Below are 24230 nucleotides of genomic sequence, written 5' to 3'. Positions count from 1 at the left end.
TGTAACTAGTAGTTCAGCAATACTTCAAGAGCACATTTTCAGATTCGATGTATGCTACGTCTGGTAGGAGTGCTGAAGCTTGAACTGAGGAAACGATATTCAGGAGGCTGAGGCAGCTTGCTTAAATGCTGCCTTTGTCTCACCGTCAGTAGCGCCTTGTGTCAGAACAGATCTCGGAGCGCCTTTCAGATCGGGATGTTAATTGTTCAGCACAGCACATTGCGAGCGGCAGCGCCTTCAGCCAGGTAGGTGCTGTCTGCTGAGATGATGAAATACCAAGAGAATTCAGCTGCCTGTTTCCAAGGGCAATTACTGTAATTACATGCTTTCCTTCAGTGCAGAGACACTTTGACACTTCCTTAGTTTATTGTAGGCTGGTGAGCAGCACTAGAGTTTCTAAGGCAATCTGAAGGTAATTCTTTGTACCAGCAGTACCTTACTGGCAGCTGCACCTAAAGCACTGCACATTTAGTAGGGTCAAATGCACATTTAGTAGGGTCAGTTGCATAGTTCTGAAATGACAACAAATAAAACAATATTTCGGCCTCCCCAGTTTGCCACCCTATTTGTTTCGGTCTTCATAAAGGTTCTGATCAGATATTTAGCATGTTAGTATAGCATAGTACAAAGGTTAGCAAGATCTGATAAAGCTCACCTTGCAGAGCTTGTCTGAAATGCTACATCTGGAGCATTTGCCTTCAAAAATCTGAGCTGGAGAGGAGGGGACAGTGGTCATAGTGGCGAAGGAAATAAAGGAAATGACCTGAACTGGGGAGCTTCAGTTTAAAATGTAAAGGATAATAGGGCAAATTAGATTAGCTATGTTTAGAAGTGTCTCATGAAGTGGTAGGCACTTAACCTGGATTTGTGAAAAATGAATCGTGTCAATTCAACATAATTTCCCTAAGCAAGGGAATTATCTAAGGGCATAAAGGAAGAGCGCTGGATGAGACTACAACGTGACTGCAAGGCTTTTGGTATGCTTCTGCCTAACATTCTTGAGCGAAATGTTTGCCAAGACCAAGTTCTTGTAAAAGAAATGCAGTTAGTTGAAAAATAATCCTGCTGAAAACAGTGACAGCTGGAAGGGATCTCCTCTGATCTCTTCTAAGACAGCATCGTGGAGTTTCAAAGGGGAAATGGGTTCTCTGGGAGTCCGTAGTGCCTACTTGTCTACATTCAGGGAGTAAAGGGGGCTTCCTGCAAGGCTGGGATAAAAAATACCGATGGCGAGTGGGAGACAAGTTGCCAAAAGTGAAGAATGGTAGGAATAAATGAGAAACATCTTACAAACTGGGGAATTAAATACCCTAATGTTAACTAGGGAGTTGTGCATAGCAGTCATTCAGATAATGATCCAAGAGGTTACATTTGGTCAAGATTGCCTTGTTGAAAAAAAGATGAACTTCATTCCTCGGTGTAGTAACAAAAGGAACAGCGGTGGTCATCAGCCCACGTGGGGCTGGGATCCTTGCCTTCAGCTCCTGAGGCACTGTTTTAACCATTTTTAGGAAAGCATTAGACAGATTGGTGGGGCCTGAAGAAGGTAATAAAGCCAGGAAAGGCTGTGTAGGATGGCTGGTAGTGTTTCCAGACTGTTGAAAGATGGAAACTGGGCAGTGGCCCTCCATTTGTGATACCAACATTGCATTTCAGTGGAGAATCCTAAGCTTTGCCCAGGCCTTGTCTTATGAGCTTGCATCTCAGGGGGTTTCTAAACTTGTTTAATTCTTTCATGAAAGCCACTGTGTAGCATATGATTTATACGTATTGCTTGAAAATTGGCTCATAATTGGCTTAGTGGGCTTTCATTTCAGGAATGCAATACAATTTAGACTCAAGTTTAACTTGGAATAGAAATTCCGATCAAATTTCCACTTTAAACAAAGAAAACACAACATCACGGAGAACTTGCTAATTTTTAATGTTCAATAAACCAGGTTTTGTTGTTTAGTGATACCAGGATGGGGACTTGGCTGGGAAATCTGAGCTCTTAATGCTATCTGTTGAGGTATTTTGGGTCTATAATCACTTCTTCAAACGTGTTTCCAGACTAAGAACAATCTGTGTTGTATTGATTTTTATTTTTATTTTTTATTCCCAACCTTCTGCCCTGCTCTTGTTGACTTGAAATACCCAGCCCTGCTTGTAAATCACTCCTCCTGAGCACGTTTGTGTCTTCTGTGTTCAGAGAAAACTCACATAGGACAACAAAACAGGCCGCTGAGCGTGGCAGGGGACAGCTGAACCAACTAAAACCCCTTGGTGGTCTGTGGGTTGCCATACAAAATGCTGGCACGTGGCAGATGGAAAATTAACCCCGCTGGCAGGGGTTAATTTTGATGAGATTTGGGAAAGCTAAAAAGAGATTTCACGGAGCATCGTGTGTCTCCTAAACTGAGTTTCTTTATTGTGTAAGCTTAATATTAAGTTTTTAGCTATAATCTGATGCTTTCGAGTTGCTCAGCTGCCAGAGGTATTAGAAACTACAGTTTTAAATGTATTTTATTATCCTCTCATCCCTAGTGTTCCCCTTTCATCCTGCGTTCCCTTCCCCAAAGAGTTTGAAGAGGTACAGGTGTTACAGAGCCATAATAACAAGGGAAGCAGAAGTTTGTCTTAACAAGAAGAAAAAAAAGGGTCAAAAAAGGCAAGCAGGAGTATCCTTGACATTTTTGGCTGGCTTACAGATAGCGACAGACACAAATGTTCATATCCTCGTGTTTGAAAGCATGACCTAGATCTGCACTTCTCCTGTTCCTGGTGTATCTTTGAAAAGCTCTGTCCCTGCCTTTGCCCCTCGTAAACGATGGTTATCACAAAATCCTGGCTTTGGGGTCTGCATCAGTTTTCTTCTCTTTTTTTTTTCCTTTTCCTTTCTTTCCACAACAGACTAATGGTTATGAGGAAGACGCGTACGGATCGTCCCAGAGTAGAAAATCTAGCAGGGTTAGTAGCTGATTTCTGTTGCTATACAATCTATTGCACTGTTTAATGGGATTAAATCTAATTAGCAAATTCTTTTCTGTGGTAAAGCAGGTTTTGCCTGTCTTGCGTGTTGTGGCTTTTGCAATTTCAGGCGCAGAGGTGCAGCAAGAAGCTGTTTTAAAAATAAAAACCAGCAAAATTAGGCCATGAGTAGGGCGGGAAGTGTCTGAGTTTGGCACAAATAGGACTTGGAAGCTGGCATTGCCTAACGTGTCACAGTTCAGCCTCACCCAAATGTGATTGCCAGCAATATTTCAATATTTTGAATATATGACCCTGGCACAGAGGGTTTCCGTGTGCTGTGACTTTCCCAGCTCCTGCAACATGCCCAAATCGTGCTCCAGCACTGGGGCTCCCAAGCCACGGGGAGTACTGCGCATGCACAGAGCACTTGGGCTTTAACATTTTCCCCAAATTCATGTTGTTTATGTGAAGTTTGCTTAACACAATACTTTTTTTTTTCCTTTATAAACCTCATTCTAGGGTTTCTGGCAGCTCCCCCGGAGGTGGCCAGCCAGTGGTGGTGTTCCTGCTTAACTGTGCACCGCTGATGGGCTTCATTTCCAGAAATATTCCCGTGACAAAAGCTTAATGATTAACTCCATTGTGTGCACGCCCGTGGCTCACGGTGTTCCCTTCTGATCCAGCACAAGGGTTTTGTGGCAATTACAGGGACTGATTGTCCTGCTCTGTCAAAGGTCAGCTGATGGGCAAAACCCTTCAAGGTGCTGTTTCAAGCAGAGCCCCTTTTGGGGCAGGAAGGGGAACTGCTCTGGGCTTTTTGCCTGGCTACAGTACGGAGCCTGCTGATCTTTACATTATCAAGGCTTTTAAAGCAATATTAAGGGTATGCAGACTGAAGCTCGGTGTTCAGGGGGAAATAAACTGCTTTTATAAGACTTCCTTTAGCTAAGTGTCTCAGCAGGTTTCAATGGGTTGCTTGGTGAAGTTACACGGGCACTTGTATAAATAGTGAAACGGGACCGTGTGCTTTATGGCCACTTAGCTTGTGCTTCCATACGGTTTTGTGCATTTAGCTTGTGCATGTGGCTGAGAGAAAATGAAATAGTGTTGCTTAAGCTCTTAAGAAAGCAGCGTGTCCTGCTGTTGGCACTCTTGCTGACCTGTTTGAGTTGAAGGAACTTTATTCTGCAGTGCTTCTGACAAACGGTGTTCTCACTCCTTGGTGAGATACTCCAGAGCTCTGCGTCCTGCTCAAGAGCAAAATGTCTGTAGGAAAGTCATCCAGGGAAAAGAAGTGGGTTGCTTTCCACTGAAATAATTTAAAATCCTCTTGGCATTAGGGTTTGAAGCGTGGAGGCTTAACTGTACGTAGAGCAGAATTATGGCAGCATCGTTAGCTCCTTGTTTTCATTACTAAGTGTATTTCAGATTAATCTTCATTTAGAAGGTGAACAAGAGTTTAGAGGTGACTTGGAATAGCTGGAAATCCCAAACCAGATGTTGCTGGTCTGGCTGACATTCACCTTTAGGACTGCTCTCTCCAAAAGCCCCAGACCTAACTGAAGATTGACGAAGTGACAACAGAAAAGCTGAGAAGAGGCAGAGCTTCGGAGTGTGGGAATCGCTGAGCCTGCTGTCACCGCTGTTCCCAACCTTCTAGGAAAATGGAGCAACGTGTGCCTGGCAATCGGGCTGCCTTTGTACCCAGGGCTTGCCGGATGGCAGGTTCATTCCTTGGAAGTGAACAACACCCTGTGCATAGGTTACAGGCTCGCTAGGCAGGAATGAAAATCATTTCTTTAAGCTCAGGACAACGTGCTCAGATTTCTTCTGAGTGAAAGCCTTGCTCTGCAGGAAGAATAATGGGGTAGGAAGAGATTTAGCTTTTCGAGGCTGGCCCGTTACCCGTCCTCCCTGTTCACCTGCAGGTGTAGCGTTTAATCCACACATCTGTTTGCCAGCAGTGACAGACATCCAGCAGCAAGAGGGGAGAGGTTTCTTTAGCTTGCTGCAGTTCCCACGTTTGGAAGCGGAGCTGATGTCTGCTTTGTCTCCAGTACTGCTGCTGGGGTCGGTCAGGGCTCGCCAAAAACAGTCCTTGGTTTGCAAATGTGAATATCTGTGCACCTTAAAAATGGATGTTTAAGGCAATGTAAGTTGTTCATGGCATATTGCTGCCTAAAAAAATCCTGTAAAGCAGAAACCTGCTATTTTTTTAGGTATGGTGCATCCAGAATGAATGATGCCTGACAGATAAGGTTCCCAGTGCCTTGTAAAAACAGGTGGTGTCAGACAGGCACTGGAAGTCAAACAGGCGTTGGAAGTATGCTGCTAAACACTCCTTCACTTGGCTCAACTCACAAGGAGCTCCATCCATGTTTTGGAGAACATGTCCAATCTTTTAAGCCCCCCCAGACCATCCCCTTACAGCATGTTGTCTTAGGGGCTGCAGTGGTGGGAGGGAGGAAGGAGCTCAAGGCTTTGAACCCTTCAATGGAAGACAAATCAGCCAGGTATCCTCTGCATAAGGTGCTGTAGGGCTGGAGGAAGGCTCTGTCTGTTGTAAGGAAATCTCTGCTGTACAAATGGGAAGGGCACATGGTTTTCACATCTCCTCATACCTTTAATGCAATTTTCTTAATGCATTTATCTTCTTTTTGCATCAGTGAGGACTGACTTCTTGCTGTTTATAAGCTCCTCATGTACTTTTTGCTCCCCACTTAAAGGAGGTTGAAGCCCTTCGTGTTACTGAGTTCTGATTTTTTTTTGCTTGTTGTCAATGCAGGCTTCCTACTATCCCGACCTGGGCCTCCACAACCCTGGCTATGCTTCCACATCTCAGCCTTCCTCCCAAAATGGAAATTTGGTCTGTTGCCCCCTGGTTTTGCTTGGCCTGGACTTCTTGTTGTGATGTCATTTGGATAATACAACCTCTCGTAGTTAGGAGCAAATCTGGACCAGTTGTCAAGAGTCTTTGTAGCTCTTCTTAGCAAAACTTCGACAACCAAAAAAAAAAAAAAAAAAAAAAAGAAATCCCCAAACTGAAGAAGACCTTTTGTTTAAGGTTGGAGCGAGTAATGGAAAGCCATTTACAAAGGGGCAGACAGTTTTCCTTTGGTGCTCCTCCCTTTCCTGCAGTTACTTTGCTTGCTTTTGGCCTAAATAAATTGGGCTGGAAAAAAATAAGGGAAATCTAAATTGACGCAAGTTCCTTATTCGATCTGGGGCAACTGCTCTGCTCACCTTGCCTGCCAGGCAAGCTTAAGGCCTTTAAGATAGGACGAGCAAGCAAGTCACAGCTGGATGAAAACCCCAAAGCTTTAAAGTCCCCATAGAGGTTGGATTGTCCTCTGCACATGGCTGGGGCCCGTGCAACCTGTCCTGCCTGGTGGGACAGGGGACCTTGGACCCATGGTGTCACCGGGTCCGTGGTGTCCCCAGGCTCACCATGGTATCCCTACCGGCATGGGATCGGGGTGGCTTGTGGGAACGTGCCCCTACAAGCTGGGCACTGCTGCTGGAGTATTGCCTGCACCTACTTACAGCACCGTGTGTGCTTTCCGAGCTGAATCCCTGCATCGTGCAAGAGATGAGCACTAACAAATCACTTGGGGTGTGGTGTGCTGAGCTGAGTGTCCGTCACTTGGTCTGGAGCAACTTGGGTCTTCTCTGCCCTTTGGTTTAATAACAAAATCTGCAAGAGGTGATCTTTAAAGTGTGTATCTTTAAACCTTTCTGCCTGTGCACGTAGCTCTTTTTCTGCCCTTGGTTGAAGTGAGGAGAAACACCCTGTCTGCTGCACACAAATGTGTCGGAGATGATAACAACTTAACCTACAATGAAATCAAGCTCTTGTGTTTCTGTATACCGTGGTGTCCTCCCTTCCTGTAGGAAACACACGTCTGCTTGGTATTCTTAGTCTGTGCGAGATGAGATCTAATGCCTTTATGGCACAGCTGACTAACATTCTTTATACCGGGTTTCCTTCTGCTGCAGTGTTTTAATCCTAGTCTTCTGCCAGGCTTGTTAATTCTGCTCTAGGCCTCCTGTTTCGTGTTCCATTTTCTATGCAAAAAAACAGTTTTGTGCTTGTCTTCCTCAGCCCTCCTTGCTGTACAGCGATGCCCTGCCAGCCAGAAGTTACAGGGTTTGTGGTGCTCCTGCTCTAAACACAAGCGCTGAAGCTGCTCGCCTTCAGCCATGCCTTCGTTGTAACCTCTGTCGTTCTCCTCGGACCCATGTTTTCCACACTGGTGCCTCCTGTCTGATCCACCCGAGTGCACGCGTGCCATGCTGTTTGTACAGACGGGGGCTTGCTGACCCTTTCCTTTGACCCCTGTTGGCATTGTGCAAGCAGTGCCCAGGGGTGTGTGATGCTCCTGCTGACCTCTCTTTGGATGGAGACCTTCATCTTCGTGTTGGCATACTACCCAGGGCAAGCAGGAGCAGGCCAGAGAGAGGCAACATCAATTCTTCCTGCTGGGGTAGCAGCTGACAACAGTCTGCTTCAAAACTTCCAAATTCCACTGTTCTTGTGCAAACTTCAAAGCCGAGAGAAGCTCATTTCAATTCTCACCACTTAAGGGCAGAATTTCCTCCTCCCTCTGTGTTTCCCGAGCCAGACACTTGCAGGGTAAACTGGAGGCGGACGGCTGTCTGGGAATATGCATCATGCATCTTCCTCCCTTTAGATTAATTGGGGAAATTGGCTACGAAGTGGGGTTCATCTGGCATAAGTTTTTCCCACATTTTACAAGCCCCCAGAAGCGCAAATCAAACCCGTTTCAGCCATTTAAGAATTGATGTCGCCAGTTTGGTCGGAGGGAAGGTTACCAGTTGAAGCGGCGAGTGGGGGAGCTGCTGGAAATGCATGAGGGGGCGATGGGTGGGGGGCACGGGGGGTTTGCACGTGCCTGGCACAGCTCCGCCAGTTCTTCACTTGCATGCTGCTCGTGCTTGTGTGGGGGCGATGTCCCCGTACTTGCCCGTGCCCTTCGTTTCCCCGTGCCCTGCACCTTGTGAGTTTGCAAAACCCGAAAGTAGGTCTTCCGCTCCTGCTCTGACTCTGTCTTTTGGTTGTAGGCGTCTGTGTATGACGAGAGCGTTTACAGTGGGAGCCGTCGGTATAGTGCCTCTAGTTCTCGTGCTGTAAGCTGTTTTCTGCATTTCCCTGTTGTCGTGTCTCTGTCCTCCATTAACCCGTTTTTACCAGAACGCAGACTTTTTCTGGGCTGAGAGCATTTCAGATGGCCTGTGACAGATCGTAGCCTGCTGTAGGAACGAGCACTGTTACCATCAAATCCTAAATCCTGACCCACGCCGCTCCGAGACTGGCTCCGGGTGGCACAGGCAGAGCCCAGCCCCTGCAGCCAGGGCAGCTCAGCTCTGCCTTTTCGCTTCATTTCCTGATAAAATACCTTAGAAAGAGCCCGGAAAGTCCCTTCCCTCTCTGCAACTTTGTCTTCTGCAGAGGGGGATTTATGTAGGTTAAAAAAGGAAGGGGTTCCCCAGCGCCACTTCATTAACGTGAAGTGCAGGAGCCGTGTGAGCGTACGGCCGGCTTGCTTTTGTCACTGGGGTTTATATCCCAGAGGGAAGTAAAACGAACCACCAAGACCCGAACAGCAAAAAGCCCCCAGAACAAAGCGGTGATGTTAATTTAATTGAAAAATAATATTTTTTTAAAAAATTACAATTATATTAGTGTGGAGGAGGAAACCAACTTTGAAGAATGCTCCCTGAGCCCCAGGTTCCTGAGCCGTGCCGTGCATCCTGCTGCTGCCCTCAAGCTTCGCGTGGCTTTTTGGTTCCCAGCGCTGCCTTGTTTGTGTTTCTGGCTGTCTTGTGAAACCCATTGATAGTTATCTGTTTGGGCTGCTCTGGCAGCCTGCAGTCCCGTGAATTTGCTGGTTAACGCCGTGCCGAGCTGGTTGTAATCCTCTGTTTGTACGGGCTGTCTTCCCGTGTTTTCCACAAGTCTCTCAGAGGCCCAGACGATTCGCTTCTGCTTTGGGGAGAAATCATTTACAGCGGGCTCTGAGCCCAAGAGCTGTTTGAAGACTTTTTCCCAGCCCCTGTCAGTGAGCTGAGCAGGGAAGGCTGCAGAAAGGATGCTCGGGAGCCCAGGCACGGCGCAGCCTCTTCCAGTGTCTGGTGCCTGCCCGAGGAAGAGCTGGACCACCAGGTTTTTGCCTCCAAGGGAACGGCCTCGTCACAACTGCGGCTTTTGTAAGGTCAAAAGCTTGTGGCTTTGAAGGGGGCAAGGAGGGGCTTTGAGTTGAATTGGCTCTGATTTGAAAAAAAGGGGTGACTTGCGGGATGTAGTGCCAAATTTTGCTTTTTCTCAGCTCCGACGTGAAGCTCAGCAGCTGAGGAGCTGATGTCAGTGGATGCAGGACAGCTGAGGACGGGGCTGGGTCACCCTCCGGCCTGTTCCAGTGGCAGGAACCGAGCTGGTGGCTGCGCTGGAGCTGGGGTTATGTCCTGCTTCCTCTGGTACCACTTATTGGTACTGCAAGCTTAATTTTCATTTATATGAGCCGCTTTCTTAGCGTGGTTACAATCACTGAAATCAGTCCTCCAGTAGCTGGTGGGGGCCTGGGTGTCTCGGGGCAGCTGGGGAGTTTTGGGGGATTCCCACAGCGGCCACATAGCTCAATGGAAGAAACCCTAAAAAAACAGGGTAAGAGTACACACGTATAAACAGTCAGAGAGGTCTTCAGATTGCAGTGTTCTCATATCCCTGACACAAATGACTAAAATAAATTCACTGAGGTCATCAGCAGCACAACTGAAGCTGCTGAGGAGTTCCTCGTGCTTGCTCCTGGCCCCGAGCTGCCTCCTTCCTTGTCTCCGTGCCAGGTTCTGCACAAGTTTTGGTGCAGCAACATGGCCCTTTGCAAAGGCTCTGGTCACAACTGCCTTGAGGTAGTACTAATAGGAAAAATAACCTGTCTGGTAAACATCCAGTGACTTCTTTAACTCGTGTCTGTTCTGAATGAATCAAACTTCATACAAGCTCCTGCGTTTTTCTATAAAATACGTTTCAGTACAAGGTTGAGTGCGAAGCTGCTGCTCCGAGGCCTGTGAACACGCAGGGAGTGGTTCTAAACCTACTGCCACGCTAAGTCCCAGGGCCGTGTCTCTGATGCTTTAAACTTTCATTTCCCTTCTCTGCTGCCACGGCGTTGTGATCTCAGGAAGCAGAGCAGCGTGTACGCATTCCTTGCCCTTGTCAGCCCCAGCTCAGCTGCTCGGATACTGGCCTGAAAGGCTTAAAATGGCAGCAGAGGGGGGCTGCAGGTGCTGCACGGTCAGGAGGGCGTTCAGCCTCTGAGATGGGCTCTGTTTGGACTCTAAGCACCACGTAGATGAGGTGGTTTTGGCTTTGGCTTTTGGAGCATAGATTTCTTTTGTGTGTGCAATGTTGAAGAAGGCTCACCGGAGAGCCTCGACACTCCTGCAGAGTGGTAGGATCGAGCCTTTTGTGTAGCAATTGAGAGGTTTCTGATTTGTGACTGCTGTCTTAAGATATTTAAATAAAAATTACTCTGTGTTCTGCCATTTCTTATATTAAATCAAAGCTCTTTACAGGGTTCATCAACTAGAAGTACTGCTTGCCTTATTTTTTAAAATAACATCTGAAGTGTCTGTTCTCTGACCTTTAACTGCTCTTCCTTTGTTCAGCTGCATGTAACCGTTTTCATAACTAACTTCAGATGCAATCCTCTCTTGCTTCCTTTCCCAATCCTAATTCTTTTCTCTCTTCTCTGCTTGCTGTTCCTGGTTCACCTGCGGCAGCCTTCAGAGTACAGCTGCTACCTTGGGTCAGGATCTCGGGCATCCTCAAGAGCCAGCTCTGCTCGAGCCAGTCCTGTGGTGAGCTCCTCTATTTTCTTTTGTTCCTACACTGCTTAATTTCTCTTCTTCAAGGTCTTTTCTGTACAAAGAGGTCACTGTCGCTCATAAGACTGTTTCTGCCTGTATTAATTGGGCTATCTAGGCTATGCTAGGGACAATGAAGGATGAACAAGATGAGAAATTTCAAAAAATAATTAAAAAATTATCAGTCACACGAACCTGGATTGTACCTCTACTGTAAAAACACAGTATTTGTGTAGAAATTACTGAGCTTAAAGCACATTGGCAAGCATTTTACGCAAAAGTTTGCACACTGTTGATGGGTGACTCTATGTCACTTGGCTATGAAAATCAGGAAGCCCTAAATCTCCCTGCAGCCTTCAGGTTTCTCTCCGTTCAGCAGTATTTTGGTGTGGTGGTGTTGCTGCAGGGCTATCCGGAGGCTGGACCTGAGCATGTTTGTTGGATTGCAGCTTACCAGGCACAGTAAAAAAGCTTACAGTAAACTGGTCTATACCAAGATGGAGAGGGCGATACCATAAATTAACACGCACAAAGCGCCTCTTTAGTCATAACATCCCACTGCACTGCTCGCTTTGCTGAGGGGCTGGAACTTAAGTGCTGTAAATGGTGCCTTGAGGAGTAATTAAAAAGGAATATCTGGATACCCGAAGCTACGGCAGCATGCAGCAAGGTAAGGTGCAGCGTGGAAATCCAGAGCGTTCCTCTGCAGTAACACCCGGCCTGCAGTTCGTATCTGATGTCCCCCATCACGTTTGTCATCAGGCAGGGTGCAGGGAAGCCTTCAGCTCATCGAGTGAGCCCCGTCCTTCTGGGGGAGAAAGATGCTGAATAAACTGGGTTGAGCAAAAGCAATAGGAACTGATAGAAAAGTGTTGATGTCTTCCTTAAAGGCAAGGGTACATCTGCTTTTTAATATTTTTTTCTTCCTGATTTTTATCAGGTAACATGTGGCAGCTGGTGAGATAAAAATAAATCAATATTTTAATTAGTCCCCGAGTCTGAGGGAGCTCTGAGTTCTTGCAGTCTGTATCTTCAGCTGTACCGCAAGGCAGAACATGGAAGTTCTTCCTAAATGGCCTTGCAAACTGAATTTCAGTTATCCCCAAGGCAAAAAATAATTAGGATAACCAGGGATTTATTTCATTAAAGACCTTGAAGCGTAAGGCTTGGGTACCTTTACATTAACACTGGCTTCCACTGCGTGTGTTTTGTGCTCAGCCTGAGTCATGAGTGCAGGTTGCTTGTGGTGAGAACAAAACGCAGCTCGCCCCTTCTGGGAGCTGTAGGGGATTTTGTCCTCTCGTTCTCTGCTTACGACTTGGCCTGGCTGCACGCACGTGGGTGGGGAAGGCCGGCTGTGTCAGCACGGCAGAGCGTTAACGTCAGCAGGTCTGAAAGGCACAGGGCTGCAGGGACATCAATCCTCCCGAAGGTACAGGGCTGTAGGGACACCGAGCCACCTCCTGCAGAATGAACCTGGTACCCTACAGCCACCACAGCTTCACTGCAAAGCCACCTCCGAGTTAGTGCACTAGGTCACTGCAGCACCTCTTGACTCCCGTTTTTATTTATTCCACCTACATTAAGCAGTGCCTCGGTCCAGTGGTGTGCTCGGGCTTGGCAGCGGGGTGCTGAAATTGAGCCCTGTCTTCTCAGCTGGCTTAGCAGTGTGTCGCTGCCACTCGCACGGTCCCAAAATGTCATCTGCTCGGGTTGCCTAGAAGAATAAAGACCTCCTTGGGCAACCACGGTAACTTCTGAGTGGAAAAATGTGATTGTTTGGGTCTGTAGCAGTATTTAATTATCGCCAGCCCATAAAAATGAGCTGTTCCCTCCCTTGATATATCAAGCCATATGCTTTCGTGGTTCTGCTTTAGATATGCTCTGGCATTTACACGCTTAGAGAGTTGACTCCAAGTTTACTTCTTAAAGGGCTGGCGGAGGAGGAAGGAAAGGGGAGTATCTGGTGGGTTGAAAAAGCTGGATTCCCAGCAAGCTTATGTCACTTGATAGTTTAAAAAAACTCTGTGTACTGTAATAAAAATTAGGAGTGCTTAACACTGAAAGTTAATGATTTTCTTGTGGTTCTGGGTGCTATGGGACAAATGAAACCAAAACCAAACAGTTCCCTAGCTTGATTAACTGTCGTGAGAAATTAGATATACAGAACAAAGAACTTGTCAGCCTAACTTTCTAGATTAAAGCCTGTGATATCCTGTCACTCCAGCCCTTAAATCTTTTTTTTTTTTTCCAGAACTGCTTCTCCCTCTGTCACTGTAGCTTTTTGATGAACAGGAGTCCTACCTGCTGCACGCAGCTTTGCTGACTTGTGCTCCTGTTTGTGCTGTGCTGTTCATAGCACAGCAAAGGCCAGGAAGATGCTTAAACACAAGATGTAAATACACCTGCCTCAACTTTGACGTTTGATTTTTGGTGCAGTGCCTGAACATTTTTCCCATTATTCCCACCAGTAATCGCTGTCTGCTGCCCTTGCTCCTGTAACAGATAAGTGGATGTGTCAAGTTTAATATTTAAGCATTATATTTGCTATTAAACGCAGATCTCAGGACTACTGAGAACAGCATCAGTCCCTCCTGTACAGGTGGAGGTAAACTTTGTGCCTGAGCTACTGAGATGAGCTTTTTAATGCGAACTGCTGGAGGTTTTTTTCCTCAAATCAATAAGCTGGTAGCAAAAAGCAAGCATTTCTGTATTTGAGATAGAGCCAGAATGTAAAGATTTACATGAGGCTTGTGTCCTGTAGCACTGGAGGGAGGATTTTAAAGGCTTATTGCTGGTGTGAAGGTGGCTCTTGTGACTGGGAGAGCACGCAGGAGCCCTGTGCTGCTGGGTGCCCCAGCCGAGCCAAACGAAGGGCTAAAGCTGTGATTGTGTGGGCTGCCTGCGGTGCTGCTTTTTTAGTTCCCATCCCTGCAGATACCAGCCTCTGCTCAGCACTACCCACTGCAATAACTTGTCTTTGGTGTGGGCTAAGTTTTAATTTCAAGAGCAGGAAACGATCTTAAATAGATGTCACGAGAAAGACCTTGCTTTTCTGAGCAAGATCCTCACTGGAGCTGAACAGCGGCAGCCACGCACTGACGTTGTTCCAGTACTGGAGCACGCACAGCAGCAGCAATCTCATATTTAGCTTCTCTCGAGCTTGCTTTAGGAGGCTGGAAGCTAGACAACGTGTTCTAGAGTCCTGACTCTTGCTTTGACTTCAAGATTCATGTTTTTTCTCTCCTGGATGCAGCTGGGATGCGATGCAGAACTGTCCCGGGGTGTCAGGACTTTGCAGGAGGTGTTCAAGTCGGACTGTGACCTGGATAATCCCCTGGTGGCAAAGAGCCTCAAGGGTTAACCTGCCCGTGGAGGAGGGAGAAATACTTTTTAAAACATTGTGCTAAAATGTTTTTATTATCTAGGAAAAATAGGCGATAGAGCCTTATATAGACTTGTAGGATTATTCTGCTCTCGTTAAGTTTCCAGCTGCGGTAAGCCTCTGATAGTGCTGACGTGACGGCAGCGTGGCTCGGCTTTTAGCCTGAAAAACTTTCAGAAGAGGCTGAACTCATCCCATTGTAGTTATTTTTACAAAGAGCAGCCTAGTCCCCTTGCCAAAACAAAGCTGTGTGTGCTGGAGATCCTCTGAAAATTGCATCCTTTTCTTTTGTTTTTATATACCAAAGTACCAAGTGCCCACATTGTTGGCAAGGAAGAAGGTAATGCAGAAGGACGATGTTCTCTAGATTAAAGGTTGTGTATCATTAGCTGAATTACTCTTCATTTCTCCTCTTCTAGCAAGTATTCTGTTAGTCTTTTAGAGTTTGACACAGAAAACGAATGAAGGGCTACGCTTAGTACCATGAGAGCAGAGAGGTTATTCTCAGTGTAATTGCCATAATATTCTTTATTGCATGTTTATACGGAAGGTAAACATTTTGGACCGTAATTTTGTGTGGCTTCAAATAAAAATAAACATTTCTTCGTGAACTTTCTTTGATTTCTTGCTGGATCATCTGCCACAGGGCTCCTCGGAGAGTGGCTGAAGGCTGAAAACCTGGGGTTCCCTCTGGTGGCTGAAAAAGAGATTTCTGTCTTCAGTGGAGTGATGCTATCACTACATTAATCTTAAAAAGAGCAGAATGAAAGCTATATAAAACATTCATATAAAACAGATCAATTTTTTAAACATCAACGTTGAAAGAAATCACCAGTGGTTCTTCCTCTGAGAAGAAAATGAAATGCCCTGGGTGTTGCGTGGCACCAAATAGATGCGTGTAGCAGAGCATCACCAGGGAAAATGAAACCTCCTAGAATTTTTTGAAACCACACTGATTTTAAAAGTCACTTAATACCTTTGAATGATTGCATCCTCGGAACTGCTAGGGGTTGTTTTGCAGTGAAGGTGCAGCAGGCTTCACAGGCGTGGTAATGTAACAGTAACTTTAATGTTTTCCCTGTTGTGAATGGAAGCTCTTTTCTAACTCAGGTGATGGATAATTAAAATAATATCAAGATTTGTTCTCTTCTTCATCAAAAACATTTTTCTATCTACATTCCACAAATCATTGAAGGCAAGTGTTTGCAGTTGTGCCCTAAACCCATAACACAGGCTTTGCAAAAGGCTGGGCATAAATTCCTGGATATAAAGGCCTGTGTGTGTGTGTGTGTACACTGCTCTGTAGTAACACACCAATGTTTGCACTGCCACAACTTTCTTGTTAAAAAGCCACCTGGTGTTTGGCAGGGCCCGAAGGCTGCCAAATCCACCCCTTGGAGCTGTCTGGCATGAAATAATAGGGTCCTGTGGGCAGTGTGACACACGACAAGTAGGGTCATCCACACATTGCTCTGTAGAATTCAAAGGGGAAAAAAAAATGATGAATGTTAATTGATTGGAAAGAGATGGAGGTTTCTGAGTGTTCTTTCAAATGAAACATGTTAACTTAACCTCAGCAGTGCCCTGCCTTCCTCTGGAGCAGATCCGTGTTGGTTTTTCAGTCGTTTCACAACCACTGTTCTTCTTAGCTCTTAGGCTTTCAATCTGGGTAAGCCTTTTGTTTTTTAAAAGTGTTTTGTGAAAACATCTTGAAGGGATGCCCAGGTTGCGTGTGGTTTTTGCTCTCTCTTCTGAGCATTGAGGTCTTGCTTCGTGGTAACTTTCTGTACTCCTAAATCCCACTTTGGCTCTGATTTATTTCTCCTTGGCCAGTGTTAGCACAGGATCCAGCTTCTGAATCAGTAAATTCCAGGGAAGTGCCGAAGTCACAGACTGGCTGTTTATTTAGACTTTGCACCGGTCCCACATAGAGGCTTCAGGGTCAGTTTCTGCAGCCTCGGCCTTGCTGGGCTCTTTGCTTGAAGTCAGTCGCTCTTTGACACGAGAAGAGAACACTTAGTGGAAGGCTTAAGCTTTAGACTTCATTTTTCATAGTTTTTTTCTTCCCCTTTTGGGAGCAGTGCAGGTTCAGTATGGTTCTTCAAACTGAACTTGACGCTTTGCTTTTGTGAACGGGGGAAGGAGCTGCTGGTAGGTTTCAGAGGTAGCTGATTTTATTTAAGGGCCATAAAACTGCAGCTTCAAGAAGGTGTCTTGGTCTGGAAGTCTCTGCAGCCTTCAATTAAACAATGGTATGATTTCTCTACTTGAGTAAATTGCTATTTCGAGTTCTGTTGAGGCATGGTTTTAAGTTTTCCTTAAAAAAAAAAATAAAAGCAAATACAAAGATAGCATACAGTTGTTCTTATGTAGAGGAAAAGATTTGGAGGTTTGCATTCACATCCACGTAGGATTTATATGCCTTCATTGATAACCTACAGATAACTGTTGTCTTAACGTTGAAATACTATGATGTAGATAAGGAAAAATGTGTTCCTCTGTCTTATCTTACAGACCTCGTAGGTTTTCATCAATGCATATATTCCAGGGAGCGATGTACTGCTTGGGAACTCGTGGTGATTCGTCCTGGCTTATGCCCTGAAGTGCTAGCTAGGACATTGCTGGCTGCTTTTGAGCACATAGAGATTGCTAATGAAAAGTCTCTGAAAGGTTTTAGGAATTCCCCTTCTGATATCATTGGACCTTCTCCTGTCCTTTGTTATCTAATGATTCCTTCTGAACCTCTGTTTTACAGATAGAGGAAAGGCCAGAAAAAGACTTCGAGAAGGTAAGAAGGATCTTGTGAATTACTCTGATTTTTTTATATTTTTTTTTAAGGTAGGTAGAACTTGCCATGAATTTACAGAAATCTTTTAGGAAGCCTACTGTGGGGGCAAAACTTTGAATTATCAGACCTTCTACTACTGCATTTATTGAACTTTAAACCTATGTGTATGTTCAGAAGTTGTAACTGACATTCAGCAACACTTGACTGAAGTTGCTTTAGGCTAAGCCATGAGAATACTGGTTTTGTTTGTAGGGTTTAATTGTAGTGTTGTGTACAAATAAAAACACCAAAGTGATACTGCATTAAGTGGGAAACTGGCTTCACGCAGAACCCTCAGTTCTCTAAAAACAGTGAGGCTACTGCTGCAGAGTAAATACATATAAATGAAAGCAAGAAGAGTTTGAAGAGTAGTAAAAAACATCCACAAAATATAATAATGCAAGTTCTTAAAAATATCTGGCAAGATGATACTAAGCCCCTAAAGATTTTATCTAATTTAGAATTAATACTTAAATCTAAGCTGTGCAAACTGCTGTTACAAAGGTAAGTGTTTACATCTGATCTTTTTCATTAGTTTCCCTTGGTGAATCTTGATCTTCTGATTCTTCTTCCTAAGAGGTTATTTAATCAAGCTTGTATGATTTGGAAGTGCAAGGGTTCTTTTCTGTTAAGCCTTCCCTTGCTGAGGAGCTTGCAGGAGCAGAGCAACAACAGCTCCCGTTCCCCTGGGTTTGTTGTTAATACTGAATTCTAATGTTTTCTGTGGCACCAGAGGCCAACGAGGAATTAGGATGACCTAAAAGCCACAGACTTGCCCCTGGTTGTGTTAGATGCCTAGATAACAATTGCTGTTAGCTGTTTTCCTCATGTTTTAATTTGGGACTGCTGAAGCTAACACAGAAATATTGTAACTCCCAGGAACACAATTAATGTTTTGTCATTTGTCTATATCAGTAGGTCAACAGTCTATGTTATGTGTAATTATTTTTTTAAACCCATATATCTAGGAAAAAAATTACAACCATTTTAAACTCTGTAATTCTAGGGAGCACGAACCGTCTCGAGTTTATCAGCAGCTACGTTAGCTTCTCTAGGTGGGACATCTTCACGAAGGGGCAGCGGGGATACGTCCATCTCAGCAGATACGGAGGCGTCAATTAGAGAAATAAAGGTGAGGTTCTTAAAACCAGCACAAACCGTTAGGAATCATTTAACTATGGCATTTTTTAAACTTCTGTCCGAGAAATTTCATCATCTGGCAAGGATTCAGATTGGGATCAGACTGCTTAACCCGTGTGATATAAATATTTAAATGAGAGCCTCAAATATGAATAATTCCGTATCAGTTGTACTTCTGCCCCTTAGTTTCAGTAACATCATTCACCTTTCTCACCATTTCTCTCAGGATATCTATGAGTTAAAGGACCAGATTCAGGATGTAGAAGGCAGATACATGCAGGGACTGAAAGAAATGAAGGTACTGCTTCACTGCAGAGTGGAAGTGTGGTAATTAACACCAGCTAAACATTCACAGAGCCAGCGTGAGACCTAGAACTGACCTTGCATGCTTTTCTTCTGGGGGTGGTTGTAAACTGTGTGGAAACATTTCATTAGCTGAAAAAGTAGCTGTCCTGGTGTCTGAAGGTGGTGAGCAGTGCTTCCAAGTGTGGACTGAAGGATGGCTGATTACTCTTGCATGTCTGTCTTGCTGTTTTGAGAAGGTAATTGTTTTGCTAGCAAATTAAAATTGCTATCTTTTAAATTGCTTTGTAAGGAAACCTCCCAAAATTGGAAGACAAAATAAAACACGTGGCCTACAATACCATGAAAAATCATACGACTTTAAAAGCTCAGATGTTCTGCTTACATTTTCATTTGAAAAGGTCTGGCGTGCCTTTGGAAAGTTGCACGTGTGCAGCACTGACTGGCATTTGGGTTTCATCTTTAGATCACAGAAAACACCCTCAATACTTGTAACAAAATGTTGTGTAACAGAACTCATCACATGAAAAGCCAACCAATGCTTACAGCAGCTGGCAGGAGGGAAGCACTTAGCACTTCCACAAAGCCATGCATGAATTTTGGTGTCATACATCAGCATAACATCATGTGCTAAGTGAGGAACAGCATTGGTGATAACATTTTTGGAAAAGTTAACTTTGCAAAGCTATAGATAGACACCAAGCATGTAGTACAACATTTATTGGTGTGAATTATTGTGTTTGTCATCAGCTTAGTGCTGCAACAGGTGCAGTTACTGCCATCTTATGAGTTGTGAATGGAAAGAAGAGTAATTTGTCCTTTTTTCTGTAAAGCCTGTTGTTTTTTTCCCTGATCAGTGCGTAGCAGATGTAGCAAAATAGTCACGCTACATTAAAAAAAAAAGTAGGTCTGCATACCTTAAACTGCCTTTTTGTGGTGGTTTGTACCTAAGCCCCACTGTGTTACAAAGGTGGTCTTTAATTCTGGCTTTGGTTTGGTGTAAAAGAGTGTGCTTAATGTCCAGGGATAGCTCAGTGCTGTGATGGAACCTGATGCTAATAAAACAAAACTCAGCATGCTGAAGGAGTTAACTTCTTATTTGCATATACTTCCTTTCCAGCTCGTTTCTGATATTCAATCCCACCACTGGTGCCAAATTCTGACTGCTTTCCTGTGCTTAATATTTCTAATACTTAGGCTGGAAAGTGCACCAAAACACAATTTGTGTTTAAGAACACAAATTTATATGGGTCTGAAGACAAATTCTCTTATTTGTCAATAGAAAACAAACTAAACCAATTCAGGCTTAATTTCTGTGATCATTTCATCACTCTCATCCCCTGTTCTGTTTATGGACTGGAAAGGGAATTATATGAATCTCACCTCTACTCTGTGCATCATTCTAATATTACTGAAGTCCCGAGAGAAACTGCTTGATGTGTGAACTGAAATATCAACATGTCTGCATATTTGCACTGTTTTGCCTACGTACGTCCTTTATTTCTGGTTTAAAATCAAACATGGCAAGTTTGACTGCATGGCATGGAAGATGCTTTTTGTCATTGTTATTACAAACCTCTCACTATCTTATATTTGTTTCACATGGATGGGGAGTGTTTCAAGGCAATGGGGGTTGTTTCTTAGAGTGAATTTGTAAAGAGGGAATGCAATATAGGAAACCTAATGAAAAATGATGCATCAAGTCACAAAAACCGCAGCTTTCACTGCAAATCCTAATTCCTGAGTTAGTGTATTTAGTGTCTCCTACCTCACACTGAAAGGATCCCTGAAATCTGTGTGAGCTGGCTGCTAAACCACCTTAGGTTAAAGCCTAGCTCATTAATGCTGCGCTACCTAAACTGATCTTAAATCAAGGCCAGTTTACCTTTAAAAAAAAAAAATCCAACTTGTCATCTTCAGCAGCTGCTTTGAGCTGCCAATGTGCAGGGGCAGGGGGAGGAGGGAGAAGGAAGAAAACCCTGAGAAAGCAGGAGCTGAAGCGGCAGAGAACAGGAAGCATTTTATCCATCTGAAGGTAAGGTTTCTTGCTTGCTACCAGAAGGCTTGCGGAAGCACAAGGGAGGTTATCCTCACCTTGGGACAGTTGGTAAGGCTCTCCTGCGCGTGATTAGCACCGGTTTCAGCAGGAGTGCTCAGGAAGTTTGTGGTTTAGCACTTCGTTTTCTTGTTCAAGGTCTTGGCTGGCAGAGTGTGTGTGACTGACCTCTGACTGTGGATGTTTATTCTTTGCAGGACTCTTTAGCCGAAGTTGAAGAGAAATATAAAAAGGCTATGGTGTCAAATGCTCAACTAGACAATGAAAAAACAAATTTCATGTACCAAGTAGATACCCTGAAGGATGCCCTGTTAGAGTTAGAAGAACAGCTGGCAGAATCCAGGAGGCAATATGAAGAAAAAAGTAAAGTAGGTATTTAGCTGTGGCATGTTATTTAACTGTGAAGGATTTGGGGAGGGGGGCAGACACCTTTGGGAGGAGACAGCCAAATTACTCTTCAAGATTTTTAATAAGTTTTTGGTTTAGATCTGTTAAAGTGAGTGGAGTAGCAGCATGCTATGTGTTTGTGGTCATACAAACAGACTTTTTCATGAAATGTCTGTTTTATAAAGCAATTTCTGAAGAAGTAAAGAAATGTTTTATATGGTAAGGATATACTGATAGTATCATATGTCCTTTGACATTCCATCTTTGAACTGAATTCAAAGGTTTTGTTCAGAGTGACTTCTGGAGGATTCTATTTTTTTTTTTTTTTTACTTCCAGAGTATTTTAATGCATGAAGCTCCCTTCAGAAGAGAGTTGTGCAGCTTACATAGTTCAGGGAGCTCTGTGGCTGAGTGCTGAATTGTTTTATGTGAATTCAACTTCTCTAACACCTAGTGAGTTGGTGTTAAAACTGTGGCCTACTAGCTTCTCAGAATCAGCTCTTTAGCTTGGGGACATTTCACTATAGCACACTGTGAAACACACGGTTCCTGGAAGATTTGGTAGTGTTTTTTTGTTTAACTCCTTAATTTCTACCTAACTTGTTTAGTGCGTTATGTCAAAAGAGCAGGTTGCGTTCCCACGTTCCCATCCATTCTTTTGTGAAGTCACTAGGACTTGGGTGTATAAGCCATTCACTGGCAGCCTGCTGCTCAAATTGTGAAACTGCCTACATGAAGGCTGTCACTTCCATATTTGGTGGAATAATAATTTCTTGGAAAAACGACAAAACAGACTTAAAAAAAAAAAAAAGTATTCTTTTGGGATTGTGATTAGAAGCATATTCAGGAATTGAATTGTGGCAAGCATTTTCTTTGTGCTAGGACTTAATTTCTTCTGTTTTTCTTGGATGCTATTTCTGATCAATAAAAACCTCATGAATATTTCATTCACAGGAATTTGAGAGAGAGAAGCATGCTCATAGCATATTGCAGTTTCAGTTCATGGAAGTCAAAGAGGCTTTGAAGCAAAGAGAAGAAATGCTTGCAGTAAGTAACTTCACCTTTTTGTTGTTGTTGTTGTTTAATGACTTCTTTGATTGGTGTGTTCCCAGTTAGGTGTGTAGAAGGTGAGGCACAGAGAATTTTATTCCCTACTCAAATTTCTCACCTGAAGAAATACTCGTGTTTCAGGCCAAACAGGTTTAGAACTGACTAACAGAAATAAGACTTTCAAAAGCATTATCTGAAGATAGATTTCCTTTTTTCATTGTCCATAACATGAAATAAGCTGTGTTTTCGACAGCTGTTAGTGGAGATGTAGAGGAAACATGGAACTATCTAAGTTTTTAAGTCATCTTTGAATAGTAAGATCATCTTCAGAAGTGTAGATTTAGCTGAGATGTCAGAAACCATGAAATTGTGTATGTAGATAACCTTTTACTTCAGCACCTGACTTTTTTCATTCTTTGGCATCACTGCAATCTTGACCATCTTTGTTAACCTGTTACCTGCTTTCTGTCTTCTTCTTTTGCTCCCGTCTCTCAGGAAATCCAACAGCTGCAACAGAAACAGCAGAGCTATGTCAGGGAAATTTCTGATCTTCAGGAGACAATAGAGTGGAAAGACAAAAAAATAGGGGTAGGACTGTCAACTCCTGAAATGTGTTCAGAATGGCGTTGTGTTCTTGAGCTGATACTGCTTTTGTAAAACCTCACGAAGAAAATCCTCCTCAGTGGCTTTGCTTGGTGTGGCTGTCTTAGTATATTGCCAGTGAACTAGCAAATAGTAAACTTTGTCTTTGTTCAATATTAGAAAATCCAAGAAAAACCTAGCAGCTGGTCAGATTTCAAAACCTGGGATAATTTATCTGCTGTGGTGCTCCGTTTGTGTATGCCATATTGAGAAAGGAAGTGCTATTTATAATGCAATTCCATCAGCACTGACTTTTTGCTTATTCAGATTTAATCTGCAGACTGAGCAGAAACCGGAGTGTGATTAAGAAGTAACAGAGCTCTTTGTGGCCTTTGGGGATGAAAGTCTCTAACGTTCCCTTGTTTCTCATCCTTTCCCACCACCTCCTGTCAAAGCCAAATGCAAACCCACTCTTAAAGAAAAGCATGGCTTTCTTTTCAACAACAAACACTGAAGACTTTCTGAATTTAGAAGGGGAAAGAAATCTGGCAGTTCATACGTGTTTGTGATGTCCAGTAACTTGCAGCAATTTGAAGCTAAAGTGTGTGATTTTTAGTTATTGTGCGCTTATAGAGAAATACCGGGGGGTTCAGTACTAACATTTGCACTTGCACATGGTACATCCCAGAGTTTAAAGATAGCTTATTGGCAGTTTTCTGGTTAATTGAAACGTGCTGCACCTATCACAGTAACCCATGAAATTAACAACCCATAATAGACTATTAAAATGTCAGGCCTGCTTTCATGCTCTTCCGTTAGCACGTGGGACTTGTGTACTACTTCAGCATGTATGTTGGATATGAATTAGCTCATCCAGCAGATAAGAATGGAAAGTGAATCCTCCTTTGAAGGATTTTTTGTGAAGGCTCGGACTTTGAGTGTCTTCAGTAGGAATTCCTGGGACTGCCTGATTATTGAATAAGCTGTGAATTTCTTGGATTTGAGGCTTATCTGTGTGTATGTAAACTCAATTCTTTAATCTGTGAACTTTACCTTTTTCACACATGCCACTTCCATGAATCTCTGAATATCTTAAATCTGCTCATTCTTGTTGACACTTGCTTTTCATGCTCTTTACTTGTCTTCCTTCCTTTCTTCACATCTCCTCTCCCTCTGTTTGTGTTGGGAACTCAGGCGTTAGAGAGGCAGAAAGATTTCTTTGATTCCCTAAGGAGTGAGCGGGATGACCTTAGAGATGAAGTGGTTGTGCTGAAGGAGCAACTGAAGGTATGCAAGAGGAATCAGAAAAACTTGTATTTAACTGCTGACTTTTACCTCCTGTACGTTTTTGCAGAAAAATGAATTCAGCTCAGTACCAAGGACTCTATTTTCCTAAGTTACCAGTTCGGGAATTTTCTGATAGTCCTTCACCCTAATATCGATCGACTGTGAGCTCTTAGTATAGACCATAATATTCAGTATTAAATTGTTGCTTTTATAGGAGATGCATCTCTGAGGAACACTTTAAGCAGCAGATTTAAGTTTAAAAATAAACAAAAAGAGCTGGTATCACATGTTTTCTGTGATGCTGGCTAATCAGAGAACTGTAATATTCTGTGCTATTTTCTGACTTCCAGCCATTTTTAATGGAGTGATTGAAGCGA

The 24230-nt window shown here is 43.8% G+C and overlaps 1 protein-coding gene and 1 long non-coding RNA gene across 45 annotated transcripts in view; both read left to right on the top strand.

Annotated features, from left to right (window-relative positions):
* Window positions 1-24230, top strand: part of LRRFIP1 (LRR binding FLII interacting protein 1) — a 100418-nt gene that overhangs the window by 58953 nt on the left and 17235 nt on the right. For 10 of the 44 annotated variants that reach the window (XM_084524001.1, XM_084523971.1, XM_084523970.1 and 7 more), the window contains 12 exons: window positions 2893-2949; window positions 5738-5818; window positions 7055-7099; window positions 8035-8100; window positions 10753-10830; window positions 16977-17009; window positions 18055-18180; window positions 18415-18486; window positions 20745-20915; window positions 21889-21981; window positions 22480-22572; window positions 23761-23853. In XM_084524001.1, coding sequence (XP_084380127.1) covers window positions 2893-2949; window positions 5738-5818; window positions 7055-7099; window positions 8035-8100; window positions 10753-10830; window positions 16977-17009; window positions 18055-18180; window positions 18415-18486; window positions 20745-20915; window positions 21889-21981; window positions 22480-22572; window positions 23761-23853 — 1008 coding nt within the window. The remainder of the gene's footprint in view (window positions 1-2892; window positions 2950-5737; window positions 5819-7054; window positions 7100-8034; window positions 8101-10752; window positions 10831-16976; window positions 17010-18054; window positions 18181-18414; window positions 18487-20744; window positions 20916-21888; window positions 21982-22479; window positions 22573-23760; window positions 23854-24230) is intronic. The other 34 variants (XM_084523982.1, XM_084523986.1, XM_084523984.1 and 31 more) reach the window with 13 other exon arrangements.
* LOC311438934 lies at window positions 10839-15707 on the top strand. The gene is made up of 2 exons (XR_014694444.1): window positions 10839-11506; window positions 13091-15707. It is a non-coding gene; the product is annotated as an uncharacterized lncRNA (long non-coding RNA).

This window comes from Aythya ferina (genome assembly GCF_964211825.1).
Source record: "Aythya ferina genome assembly, chromosome: 6".
In the NCBI taxonomy this organism is placed as follows: domain Eukaryota; kingdom Metazoa; phylum Chordata; class Aves; order Anseriformes; family Anatidae; genus Aythya; species Aythya ferina.
Note: the sequence above shows the minus strand (reverse complement) of the source record. Positions and strands in the feature narration are given on the sequence as shown.